The sequence below is a fragment of the Tursiops truncatus genome, chromosome 16 (genome assembly GCF_011762595.2).
Source record: "Tursiops truncatus isolate mTurTru1 chromosome 16, mTurTru1.mat.Y, whole genome shotgun sequence".
In the NCBI taxonomy this organism is placed as follows: domain Eukaryota; kingdom Metazoa; phylum Chordata; class Mammalia; order Artiodactyla; family Delphinidae; genus Tursiops; species Tursiops truncatus.
Window position 1 is genome coordinate 25,817,206 of NC_047049.1, and position 13,844 is coordinate 25,831,049.

A 13,844-nucleotide genomic window follows, 5' to 3' on the forward strand; every position below is an offset into this window, starting at 1 on the left:
TGGGAATAGAAATGACCGACTTCGATCAGTCTGTGATGAAATGAACATTGCTGAGAGGCCAGCTGGGGACGCGGGTGCCCTGCAGCAGCTAGGGCGCGCTACTCCACGCACAGCTGAGGCAGAGAGTTCTGAGAGAAGCCACCGCAAGGGGCAGGTGGGACTCAGTTTCCTCTGACTAGGCCAAAGTGGTTTCCGAGCCCACATAGGGCGCCAGCCCCAGCCAGGAAGGGGGATAGGCCTCTGTGCCCACAGCAACCCCACGTGACCACAGGGCGGGCCCCCTCCCTTCGTGATCCTCTTCTTCCTCCTGCCGCATAGGAGGAAGCGGGTCCCTGAGCACAAACGCCCCAACCCTTGCCCAAGCTGAGCCCGACAGCCAAGCAGGAACTTAGACCTCAGTGACGCTCCCTGCGCAGCCCCAGGAGCTCCCACTCCGCCATCTGTCCTCCAGGCTGCACCCCAGGAAGGCGAAAGAGACTGGCCGCCCAGGGCTGCAGGTAGTGTCCTCAGCAGGGTGGCCTTGCCGCTCCCCTCACACCATCTTAATGTCCAGGGTTTGGGCCCGTGACAGGTTCTGACGCTGGGCTTTGACCGCATGCAGGCGTCTCCCATACAGCGTGAACTGGGACCAGGTGAACAGCTGCAGCAGAGCACAGGTGAGGGGAACCAGCACCAGCAGGTAGAAGCAGCCCTGGCGGAGCGTCGGGGCCTGTGGTGGGGGTGGAGCCGGGGGCTCTGGCCAGGGCTGGGCACTCCCCACAGGCGTCAGTGCGGGCTGCTGGAAGAGATCATGACCTAGGATGAGAGAGTCCGCAGAAAGAACAGGTCAGCCCTGGTCTCCACAGTCCACAGTGCCGCATCTCACACGCCACAGGCACGTGTCCAAATGGCAGCTCTTGATTCCTCCCCCAGACTTGCTTCTCCCCTGTTCTTCTCTTCTTGTGGAATGGTACCGCCATCCCCCGAATAACCTCGAAGTCTTCCTAGATTCCTCAGTTAATTTCACCACTCCCCAACAGCCAATCCTTCACTTCCCCCAACTCCAAAACACAGCCCAAAACAAACACTTCTTTTCAGCCCCCGGCCCCACCTGCTCCAAGCCTCCATCGCCTGTGCCACAGCCTCCCTACAGCCCATCCTCCGTACAGCAGTCAGAGCGAACTTTAAAGCATGTAAATCAGACGAGGCCACTCCCCTACTTAAAAGCCACCCAATAGCTGCACTGAGAATAAAATTCACACCCTGCCCAGATCTACAGAGCCCTCTTCACTTTTCCAGCCTCATCTCCAAACCACTCTTTTTTATAAATTTATTTCTTTATTTATTTTGCTGCATTGGGTCTTCGTTGTTGTGTGCGGGCTTTCTCTAGTTGTGGCGAGCCAGGGCTACTCTTCGTTTCGGTGCACGGGCTTCTCACTGCGGTGGCTTCCCTTTTTGCAGAGCACGGGCTCTAGGTGCGCCGGCTTTAGTAGTTGTGGCACGCGGGCTGAGTAGTTGTGACTCGTGGCTCTAGAGTGCAGGCTCAGTAGTTGTGGCACGTAGGCTTAGTTGCTCCGTGGCATGTGGGATCTTCCCGGACCAGGGCTCGAACCCGGGTCCCCTGCATTGGCAGATGGATTCTTAACCACTGCACCACCAGGGAAGTCTGCCAAACCATTCTTGATAACTTGGGCCCACTTCCAGTTCTCTCTGTCTGGGATTTGCTGAGATCTTTGTAGACCAAATCCTCGCCATTCAGTTCACATCCTGGGTGTCACCTCCTCAGAGAGACCTTCCCGGACCACACTAAGCAGCTTCTCAGTCACAATGGCTAGTTTTTACCAACGCACTTATCACTACCTGTTTGGCTGTTTATTGCCGACCCTACCCCCACCCCCTGACTAGAATATAAGCTCCACGATGGCAAAGACCTTGTCTGTCTGATTGTGTCATCTCCCTCCCTAGAGGCACCTAGAGCAGCACCTGGCAGAGAAGGTATTCCATACATATTTGTTGAATGAATGAATGAAAGAGTGTAACCCAGTTCCTTTACCCACATGCAGAGAGGCAGAGGAGGGGTGGCAGCCAGGGGCGGCCCAGACCCAGCCTCTGTTGGCTGGTTGCCATTCTCTCCCTCAATGGACCCAGATCCCAGGCTGATCAGCTGGTACACCAGGTAAGCTGTGCTCCCTGGAGCCTCCAGAGCCCCGTGCCAGCCCCTGGGCTCTCACCTGTGTAGAAGCACAGCAGCCAGGTGCCCAGCAGCGGGGCGAAGGTCTGGCCTGGCTTGGTCACCAAGGCCACCATGCCAAAGAGAAGTGCTGAGGCCGCCTGCTTGCGGTGGTTCAGCACCAGGTCCTCGTCCACCAGGTCAGTGACCACCAAGGTCAACAGCTTACAGGTGCCCTCAGTGAAGACACGGTTGCTGCCGGCGGAGAGAGAGCAGACAAAAATGAAGGGGTGGGACAGAGGTGTGGGGACGAAGGAGGGCAGGGCATACCTGGCAATGAAGAGGCAGAGCAGGCCAGGGCGGTCGGGGCCAGCGCACAGCATGAGCAGGCTCAGGCCCAGCTTGAGCAGGAAGAGCCCGCGCACCACAGCGTAGACGCCCCAGCGCCGGCACAGGGGCAGGAAGTAGAGATTGTTGAGATGCGGAGCGACATAGGAGATGCCTGGGGAAGGGGGTGCGGCCTCGTCAGGGGGCACGGCCACAACCTCCACAACTGCTCACGGTTGGCCATCGGAATCAGAGTTTGCACTGATCCAACACTAACGAGGTTCAGGCTCCGTGCTAAGAGCTTCACACCCTTTTATTTAGTCCTCACGACCCTTTAAGGTAAGTACTATTATCATTCCTACTTTACAGAGAAGTGGAGGCCCAAAGAGATGAAATAAAACACACCCAAGGCCACACAGTGAATAAGCACGGTCAAGACACACACCCAGGCCTGTCAGGACGGTAGTCCTCCCTGTGAACCAGCCACTGTACCACTTCACCTCTGGGTGTCACCGCCACCCAGAGGACCACCATGAGGGCAGCCCTACCCACTCAAACCCACAGAGGCTCCCTCCCTCCCTCTGGAAAACAGAGCTGGGGGCTGGAGGTGCAACCCCAGCACGGATTCTGCCCTCTGCCACCTGGGCCCCAGCTGGGGAGGCGGCTGTGCCTACAGCCGGGCTAGGCGTTCTGGGGTGCAAGCCTTTGTCCTTCCGGCCTGCCCGAGGCACCCACTCACCCAACAGGAAGGAGCCAGTGGAGAGGGAGATGTGGTCTGACAACAGATGCTCCAGGAAGAGCGGGAAGAAGTTGCTGTTGAAGTGGCAGTGAAAGACCTGCAACCAACAGGGACAGTGAGGAGGCCAGGAAGAGGGCAGAAGCCAGCAGGTGGGGCAGCAGGAGCAAGAGCGGCCTCCACCCCCGTGTCCCTCGGCGTGGAACGTGCCAGAACAAAACCTGAAACCAGGGCTTCCCTGGTGGCGCAGTTGTTGGGAGTCCGCCTGCCGATGCAGGGAACACGGGTTCGTGCCCCGGTCCGGGAAGATCCCACATGCCGTAGAGCGGCTAGGCCCGTGAGCCATGGCCGCTGAGCCTGCGCGTCTGGAGCCTGTGCTCCACAACGGGAGAGGCCACAGCAGTGAGAGACCCGCATACCGCAAAAAACAACAACAACAAAACCTGAAACCAACTTCCTATGCTCATCAAGTTTGCTAAAAGTTAGAAGGAATGACAAAATTGTCATTAGAACAATTAAAAGCTTTTTCTCTTATAAAACCTATCAATGCTAAAACAAGCTAAATGACACAAAAACAATCTATTTCTAAATTTGGTTGGCTTATATACTACATATGTTTTAGGTATGGCATGTGGTGTTTTAAAAGTCTCCAAAGGGGCACCTCTTTTTCATATCCTCGCTTTGCAGGTGAGGACACAGCTGCCCCGAGAGACTGAGACAAGCCTAAGATGACGCAGAGAGCTAGGAGCTCAGATGCTGCTAGAATCCAGGTATCTAACAACCCAACTTGTGCTCCTGCCATTGAATGGCCCAGCCATTCTCAGGCGAGGCCAGAACTGATCTCCCAGCTTCTGAGGAGCCTGTCCCCTTGAGTGAGGCATTCGTAGCCATCCTGGACGGAGGCACTGCTCCCGTACCTGCACCAGGTCCATGCCCACGAACCACAGGAAGTTCCGGTGGCGGGCCAGCTGCCGAAGGTACTGGCCCAAGGTGATGCTGCCCGTCTCCTCGCCGCCAAGAAGCAGCTCTTCTTCTTCACACAGGCTACGGGGCAGAGGGGAGTCAAGAACGGCCTAGGCTGGGCCAGAGCCATCCCCCACCGGGCAGCCACCCACCAGCCAGGGGCCCCAGCATGGCAGTCATACCCAGCAGAGTGTTGGCGGGACCCTGGAGAGCCAGAGCTGGCCACTCACCCGCCATCCACAGCCAGGGTTGGGCACCCCGGTTCCCTGCTGGCCGCCTCCACCCGCCATCTCAGCAGCCGTGTGGCCCCCACAAAGCCCAGCCCAGACCCAGCGGCCAGTGCCAGGCAGAAGGCGCGGAAGGAAGAGAAGTCTTCTTTGTTCCAGAAGGCGTAGGAGGCAAAGACAGACAGGGAGCCAGCCGCACTGAAGAGGGAGCAGTAGAAGTTGAGGTGGGTGCGGTCGTGGGCTGAGAGGGCCAGGTCAGCCAGCAAGGCATGATGGTGCAGGTCCACGAGCGTCAGGAAGCCATCATAGAGGCACAGGCACAGCAAGAACTGCAGGCCAGCTGGGGCCCACGGCACCCAGAACGCCAGGAACGACAGCGCCAGCAGCGGCCCATGCCAGCCCAGCGCCCGCACCCGTGCCAGCACCACGGCCCTCGAGGAGAGCCTCGCGCCTGACCTGCCAGGGAGAGGGGTGCTGTTGGGAGATGCCCCTACAGCCTCGGCAGGCCCCAGTTCCCCCTGCCCGGGGCCCAGAGGGGGGAACAACAGAGGCCCAGAGCATGGGACTCACACCAGGGTGGTCCCACTGAGCCCTGAGTTCAACCCCTGATTTAGGAAGCACAACTCACCAGTGGGTACACTCTCCCCTCTGCTCTCTTACCAGCCTGCCAGGGCTGATGGCCAAAGGGTGGTGGGATACCCATTTCTCAAGCTTGGGGGCAGTGATGGGCCCAAGCAGGGATGGGCTAAAGAAATGTGCCAGAAGCAGCAGAGTGTTTGCTGCACGGAGCCCCGTCCTGAGGGCCTGGTAAGCCAAGCGGGGGTAAATTTCTCCCCGAGCTGAGCAAGGCAGCAGCCAGCCAAGGCCACTTCTTCAAACTGGACAGAGTCTGCCTGACCTTGGGAAAGGAGGAAGCCTGCACAACAGCTGGAAATGGTCTCCCTTTCTTCCCCACCCCAAACACAGGCAGGGGTCCTCCAGCTCTGGGGGCGGGGGTAGGTGGGACAGAACCAGTTCTGAGCCATCCTCGGGAAACAAACCGGGGCTGGGAGCTGAGGAACTGACGGTCACTCAGCCAGCCGAACAGGGGGTCATTGAGGCTGTTCCAGAGGAGAAACACCGTCTGTGGGCAGAGGGGAAACGGGCAGGTGGGCTCCAGGCAGTCTCCTCTCCGGGGCTTTCTCCATCCCAGCCTGCTCGCCACCTCTCAGAGATGACCCCAGCTTTCCTTCCTGCAAACCTTTGCTCAGGTCAGTCCCTCTGTTATAACCCATAGCGACTGTCCCATCAAACTCCCACCCATCGAGGTCCCAGCTGATAAATATATGTGAATATATTCTCAATGTGCATACATAGAACAGTGCCTGGCTCACAAGACAGAGGCCAGGAGAGCTGGCGTAATCCTCACTGAGGAGTCATCAAGGCCTCCAGCTCCAGCTTTCCTTGCTGAATCTCGGTGGGCAACTCGGCTTGCCCCAAGCTCCTGGCTGGGCAGGATCCAGCCCTGCCATCTGCCTGGCTCCCACCCTGGCTAGCTGCCCCAGCTCTGGCCTACCTCTCCGACCCAGAAGGCAGCTTTGTTGATCTTGTACACTGAGACAAAGGTGTCCACGTAGTAAAGCAGGAACACGTTGTGCAGGACAGAGATGAAGAGGGCCAGGGAGCCATAGACCATGGCCGTGGGCAGGCCCAGCAGCCAGGCCCAGGGCCCACCCAGCCCCATGGCGGCCAGCCCAGCCTCAGCCCCAGGAGTACTGAGGAGCGCTCATGGCCACGGGCAGTCTGGCCATCCTTGTCCCTGGGGAAGAAGAAGCCAGTTAGCTGCAGGGATCAGAGCCAGCTGATCTAACCCCAGACCTCTGAGTCATCTCACTGGGAGAAAGTCTGTACGTAAAACAAAACTGGGGAATCGTCAATGATGTCCAGCTAAAACAATGCTGGACTAGATACCACTACTGGAGAGTAACCCAAGGAAACTGATAAAGGCGTGGGAAGAGAAGGCAGCCAGCCAGCAAGTGCTGAGCCAGGTCGCGTGCTAGTGCTCAGTATCTTCTTTCATCCATACTTTACTCAACCTTAATGGTCCAGACATGACAACCCTGGGCTTGGGCACACACTGTGCCTACAGTGGCACCTCGGGCAAGCTACTTAACCCCAGCCTCAGTTTTCTCTTCTGTAAAAAGGAAAAGTGGATGATCATGGCTACTCAGAGGAATGTAAGGATTAAATGAGGTAACTCACAGAAAGTGCTCAATAAATGGACGTTAGTGATCTCATTATCATCTTTATAAAATCCCTACAAAGTTTACAGCACTATTACAGTATTATAGGAGAGCAACCCCAAGCTCAGAGATGTTAAGTGATTTGCCCAGTGTCGCACAGCAAAAAAGTAGCAGATTTGAACCCTGACCTGTCTGGCTCCAAAGCCTTTTCTGCCACTTGACCTCCCAAATTGGGTTCCTATGGACTGCTGGGTAGAATGGAGAAACCTGCTGTGATGGCAGTTTCCATAGGGATATACAAGTTATAAGATATGATAAGAGTCCACAACTGCTCACGCACTTTGATTCCGGAAATTCCACCTCAAGGAACTAACCCCAAGGGAACAAGTACAGAGCTGTTCATGGCAGCAACATTTATAAACAGCCAAAAGCTGGACACAGCCCAGGAACACAACAAAGGGACTGGCTCAACAAGCCCGATGCTCTCCAGAAAGGCCAAGTACGTGGGCAACCTCAACACAGGGGAGAGAAACTCAAGAACATGTTACATGAAAAGAGAGAACAGGGCTTCCCTGGTGGCACAGTGGTTGGGAGTCTGCCTGCCAATGCAGGGGACGCGGGTTCGTGCCCCGGTCCAGGAAGATCCCACATGCTGCGGAGCGGCTGGGCCCGTAAGCCATGGCCGCTGGGCCTGCGCGTCCGGAGCCTGTGCTCCGCAACGGGAAGAAGCCACAACAGTGAGAGGCCCGTGTACCGCAAAAAAAAAAAAAAAAAAAAGAGAGAGAGAGAGAACAAAGGACAGCACGAGTGCCTGCTCCCAACCAGGCCGACTCGTGTACAGAGACCAGCAGGCTAGACTGACCATGGATGGAAAAGCAAATAAAAGTCAGATTTTTATTAAAGCAGCGCTTCTCATACTGTAATGTGCTTCCAAGTCACCAGGGGACTTTGTTAAAATGCAGATTTTGCCTCCATAGGCGTGGGGAAGAATCTGAGATTCTGCATTCCTAACAGGCTCCCAGGTGGCACCAATGCTGCTGGTCCATGACCACACTTTAAGCAGCCAGGCATTAAGTCTATCTGTCTCTTTAGATTCAAAGCTGTTGTTCTCTTTTCAGAAAAATAATCTCATGTGTGCTTGTCTGACCCCCAGAGGGAAGCTATGGGGGCTTCCTTCTCTCAAACTCCCTGTTCTGAGTTGAATGTGCCCCAAAGAGATAAGTTCAAGTCCTAACCCCCAGTATCTGTGAGTGCAACCTTATTTGGAAATAGGATCTTTGCAGATGTAACCAAGTTCAGATGAGATCATACTGAGTTAGGGTGGGCCCTAATCCAATGACTGGTATCCTTAAAAGGAGAGGGAAATTTGGACACAGAGACAGACACACACAAAGGGAAGACAGCCACCTGAAGATGCAGGCAGAAATTTGAGTGACGCATCTACAAGCCAAAGAACACTAAGGACTGCAGGCAACCACCAGGAGCTAGGAAGAGGCAAGGAAGGATTCTTTCCTAGAGCCTCCCTCCAGAGGGCACATGACCCTGCTGATGCCTTGATGTTGGATTTCTACCCTACAGGAACTGGGAGGTTGCCTTAAGCCACTCAGTTTGTGGCAGCCCTAAAACTTACACACTTCCTCAGAGGCTTTCTCTTTGAGTCCTCGTGACCCAAGCCTACCCATGGGCTTCATTTACATGTCCGCATGCTTGCACGCACACATGCAGAACAGAAACTTCTGTTTCCCCATCAGAGTCAGGCCCTGGAGGACCGACTTCAGCCCCAGTCCAAATGTGGTGACTCCCCAGGCCCTGTTCTTGCCCCATGAGCAACCATGGCTCCCCTTCCCTGCCCAGCCTTCAAGGGCCTCTGTAGTCTGGCCTCTCCCCGCCAGACCAGCCCAGACTCCCATGGATCTTCAAGCCACTGTCTCCTCTGGCCAGGCCTTTGTTCTTTTTTTTTTTTTTAAATAAATTTATTTATTTATTTATCCATTTTTGGCTGCATTGGGTCTTCGTTGCTGCGCACAGGTTTTCTCTGGTTGCGGCGAGCGGGGGCTACTCTTCATTGTGGTGTGTGGGCTTCTCATTGTGGTGGCTTCTCTTGTTGCGGAGCACGGGCTCTAGGCACGAGGGCTTCAGTAGTTGTGGCACGAGGGCTCAGTAGCTCTAGAGCGCAGGCTCAGTAGTTGTGGCACACAGGCTTAGTTGCTCCGCGGCATGTGGGATCTTCCCGGACCAGGGCTCGAACCCATCTCCCTTGCATTGGCAGGTGGATTCTTAACCACTGCACCACCAGGGAAGCTCCCAGGCCTTTGTTCTTGATGGTGCCTCCTACCAGAAGCACCCTGCCCATGTCTTCATCTCCATCTCACCCATCCCTCAGGAGCCAGCAGCATGTCGAGAAGACCTTCTCCAACTCCTCGGCCCTCACTGGTGCCTCCTGCCCCTGCACAGCACTCTCCCACCTGCCCGCACTCCAGCCTGACTGTGGGGTTCTCCAGCGCAGGGCCTGTGTCTTCGCCCTCTCTCTCCCTCTCTGGACTCAGCCACTCTTGCTATAAGAGTGACGGGTAAGAAAGAGGCTCTGCAGGGAGAATAAGGATGGTATCTCATGGGAGTCTCTCTCAGGCTCAATGGAAGCTGAGTGGCAATTCACTCAAGAGATCGGTATGCAGCCCCCCCTCTCCTGTGCCAACCTTGTGCCAGCCCACGCCTAGTGGTGGAGCAATGAGAGAAGGAGGAGTGGCCAAAACTACCTGAAAGCAGCCGCTAAGTCTGTGAGAATCTCTCCCAGGCCATAATGATGCCACCTTGATCCAGAGCCGGAGGATATCCAGGTGGCCTCTCCCTGGGGGCTTTGAGCCCCTGAAGAAACATTTGGTGGGAAATACTTTTTTTTTCACAGCTTTATTGAGGTACAACTGACATATAATAATCTGCATATCGGGGAGTCCCCTGGTGGCCTAGTGGTTAGGATTCTGGGCTCTCACTGCCATGGCTTGGGTTCAATCCCTGGTTGGGGAACTGAGATCCTGCAAGCTGCACAGCATGGCCAAAAGAAAAAAAGAAAAAAAAAAGACCTCCCGCCCCCAAATAATAATAATCTGCACATTTTCAAAGTGTACAGTCTGATCAGTTTTGGCATAGGTATGCCTGTGAAACTGTCACCACAATTGAGATCAGCAACATATCCATCACCCTTTAAGTTTCCTTGGCACTTTCCAAGTAACATAGTGGAAAGAAGACACAACTGGAGGTCTCCAAAGTCCTAACTCCACCATTTCCTACCCGTGTGACCTGAAGCAATTTGCTAAACCTCTCCATGCCTGTTTCCTGATCTGCACGATGGGGCCAACCTTCCTAAGGCTAGGGTTAGCAGTCCATGAGAAAATACTCTAACGCAATGAGCACAGGAAGTGCAGCGAGCACCCAAACTTCAGAGATTACTACTAACGAGCCTCCCAGACCCTCCATACCTACCACACAAGGATGGGGTGGGCTAATCTAAAGGTGCTTTGGGGCTGTAAAGCACCATGTACACCTCTGCTGCTATCCTTAACCCAGGTCACCTCCTGTGATTCCCCAGAGCCTTTCAGAACTCCCCTCCCTCACCTTGAAAGCCTTTGTCCAAAGGGAGTGAAACCTCCTGGCACCCCTACCCAGATGTCCAGTGGCCTGCCCTGGTTACTGGAGAAGGTGAACCCTACAGGCAAGGTCCCCAGCCTCCAGCAGCTGGGGCAACAGTAGAAGAAAACCTCAAAGTGCGGTGAGATGGAAAACGTATGACTTTTGCCATCAGAACGGCCTGGGTTTACATCTCAACTGAACTTTCTACTAATTGTAACTGCAGGCAAGGTCTGAGCTTGTCTGAACCTTGGTTTCCTCACCTGTAAAATGGGAGTAACAGTGCCTATTTTTATAGGAATTCAGGGAGGATTAAACTATGTCTAGGAAGCCCAGAGATGTGCTCAGAAATGTGCTCAGAAACTGGCATTTCCTTGGACTCACTTATAACAGATCAGGGTAGGAGCAGGGGAATATGCTGGTAATCAGGCCCCTTCCTGTGGTAGGCGAGTTTGAGAGAAAAATCAAGGCACAAGGGGGAAAGTCAGAAGAGGACGGCCTGCAAGGAGCACGGGCCCAGATGATGTTCATGAGTACCAGAGACAGACCACTACCATGGACCAGATCTAGAGGCAAAGCAACCTGTCCAGGTAAGCCTCTGCCCGGGAAAGAAAGCTGGGGGAGGAGTATGCAGGGTCACTCCAGATTCCACTCCTCCATCAGGAACTGCTTCCTCTAATAGCCCTCCCCACCCCCACTCCACCCCCACAGAGAACAACAGCCCTGCCTCTCGGGGGAGGAAGGCTTGGGGCTCACACCAGCCTAGTTGCATAACCTGGCTGAGATAACCTGTAACCTGCAACCAACTCCACCCTCACCTTGGCACCTAGCAGGAGAGCCTGCTGGTGGCCCCAGAGCCCATCTCCCATGCCCCCCGCTGGTATGGTCCCAGTTGTGTGGCCTTGAGCCAGCCACTCCCTCTCCCTGGGCCTCAGTTTCCTCATCTATAAAGTGGGGATGACAACGCCAACCTCTTAGATTGCTGTAGGGCGAAATGCAAAAGATATATAAAGCACCAAGCCTAGTACCTGGCACTGAGAAGACCCTCAATAAAATGTAGCTATTCATGGGCTTCCCTGGTGGCACAGTGGTTAAGAATCCTCCTGCCAATGCAGGAGACACGGGTTCGAGCCCTGGTCCGGGAAGATCCCACACGCCGCAGAGCAGCTAAGCCTGTGCGCCACAACTGAGCCTGCGCTCTAGAGCCTGTGTTCCACAGGAAGAGAAGCCACCGCAATGAGAAGCCCACGCACCACAACGAAGAGTAGCCCCGGCTCACCGCAACTAGAGACAGCCCAGTGCAGCAACGAAGACCCAACACAGCTAAAAATAAATAAATAAAAAAATTTTTTAATGTAGCTATTCTTCTTCTTTTTCATGTCTCTGAAGTTTGGCTTTATGATCTTTAAAGAGTTGCAGTCAGTGTCCCCTTCTGCCAAATCCATGACTGAAGTTGTCTTTTCAGCACTCAACATTGATGCTTCTCACTGCTTGATATATCCTGTCATCCATCAAATTCTTTTTTAAGTGCCACCTCCAACCTTTGTTCATGTTGTCCCTTCCACCTAAAACACCCTAGATGTAACTACATACCATTTCTCAGACATATAAGATATGCCTGGTTTTTACACCTATCATCATGAATCCTTACAACTCTTGTTACTATTTCCATCCTCATCTTGTAAATGAAGAAACCAAGGCTCTGAAGGTTAAATAGCTGGCCCCAAATCACAGAGCTATTAAGTGCTAGAGCCAAAATTCAAAACAGGTGCTTCTGACTAAAAAAAAAAACCCCAAAAACTCAGCATTTCTCACATCACTAGGCCCATACCGCCACCACAATTGTATCAAATCCTGCTGATTCAAGCAAGGCCCAGTTCAGGGGCACATACCTTCCCAAGGGCACCAAGTCAGGTGTTCTCTCCCCTTTTCAGGTCCCTTGGCTCTGTATCAGGATCCAAATGTCTCCCTAACCCTTCTCCAGCACCCAAGCTCCTTAAAGGCAGGGCCAGGTCAGACCTGCCCCTGATCTGGACTCCCAGCTTCCACCAGGCTCCTTCACCACACAGTAAGTGCTCAATTAATACCTTCTGGGTCAATTTGACCCTAAAAGGCCAATGTGGACATCCGCAGCCCAACGGGAGAGCAGTGTTAGGAGGAGTGTCCTCCCCAGATCCCACTGTGCCCCTCAGCTCTGCATTCTGCTTGGCTGTGGGAGTCAAAAGGAGGCAACCTGGGGAACCCTGATGTGAAACATGGACAGCAAGGCAACAGGTGAGGCAACAAAGAGGAACAGTGATAATAACAAAATGTAACACTTATTAAGCTTTCACCCGTGTGCTAAGGAAAATTGATACACACCAGATCAGGAAGGGCTTTGGAAACCACACACAAGATCCTATCCTGAGGACAATAGGATGGGGGGCACTGGGAGTGGCCAGGTGACAGAATCAGATGTTTAGAAGGAGCCCCCAGCATCATGTAAAAACTCTCCCCTCCTCACCCCATCAGGCTTCTGGGAGATAAAGAACCAGAAAATGATAGAAACAGTAGCAGCTCCCTGATTTCTGAACCAGCCTGTGGTGAGTAGGGGGCTGATGAATTTGGTAGAGGAAACCAAGAATGACAGACTGGGCCCCTGGGGTGAGGGGCTTCAGAAAGAGGGTGGGTGTTAGCTTCTGATTCCTTTCAGAGGACTAGAGACTGTATGAGAAGCTATTAGTATGGAGGGAAAAAATCTACTAAAATAAGCATAATGTGGAGTTGGGAGCCCTGGGTCAAGTTTGAACCTTATCACTAACTAGCTCTCTGAGTTTATTCCTACATCTGCAAAGCGGGAGAAAATTCCATTCCCTGCCTGTCCCGGGAGTATTAAATGAATATGAAAGGTATTATACCCTCCGCAAATATTAGGTGTGTCCTTTTTTCAACAAGCAGGTGACCTCTGAATTGTCTTCTGTGTTTCTTGTTTCACACCCCCTTTGTCTCCCTGCTCAGTCTCCCCACGGCAGGACCAGCCCTGGCAGGGCTGTTGGGGACGCCCAACCCTGGAGGGGTGCCCACTTTCCATGCAGTGACTAATGGGCCCATCCTCCTCCTCAGGCTGGAAACGAACTTCACCCTACTGGGGGAGGGACCTTCTCCCTTTCCCTCCCTGCTCCGCAGCAGCACTGGAGGATCAGAAACTTCACCTCAGGACCATGCACCCCTCGCGAGCCACAGAGGAGTCTGGGAACAACCCAGGAGTTCCTTACTCAATAGCTGGCACTGAACCATGTGGTGGTTCTCCAGCCTGTCAGCACATTAAAATCACCTGAGGAGCTGCTCAATAACACGAAAGCCCAAGCCTCACCCCTGACCAATTAAATCGTAATTTCTAAGGATGGGGCCCAGCATCGGTGTTCTTTTAAAGCTCCCCAATTGGTTCTACAACGCCACCAGGGTTAAAAGCCATTATGTTAATGAAATGGATCCCGGCCTGAAGCATCATGCGACCCCAGGGAGTCCCTCTGCAAGAATTCCATCCTCACCCCTTGAGCCCAAGCTTCTCCCACCCTGCCCCGAGGCACTCTCTCAACCCACACCCAGATCACTTC

General features: G+C 54.0%; 1 protein-coding gene across 18 annotated transcripts in view; it reads right to left on the reverse strand.

Annotated features, from left to right (window-relative positions):
• Window positions 1-13,844, reverse strand: part of MFSD13A (major facilitator superfamily domain containing 13A) — a 23,244-nt gene continuing 9,400 nt past the window's right edge. For 7 of the 18 annotated variants that reach the window (XM_073794026.1, XM_073794025.1, XM_073794023.1 and 4 more), the window contains 8 exons: window positions 5,958-6,200; window positions 5,443-5,525; window positions 4,406-4,858; window positions 4,130-4,256; window positions 3,423-3,584; window positions 3,216-3,312; window positions 2,211-2,651; window positions 1-795 (listed from right to left, as the gene is read on the reverse strand). In XM_073794026.1, coding sequence (XP_073650127.1) covers window positions 533-795; window positions 2,211-2,651; window positions 3,216-3,312; window positions 3,423-3,584; window positions 4,130-4,256; window positions 4,406-4,858; window positions 5,443-5,525; window positions 5,958-6,125 — 1,794 coding nt within the window. In that variant the 5' untranslated portion in view covers window positions 6,126-6,200 and the 3' untranslated portion in view covers window positions 1-532. The other 11 variants (XM_073794037.1, XM_073794035.1, XM_073794032.1 and 8 more) reach the window with 6 other exon arrangements.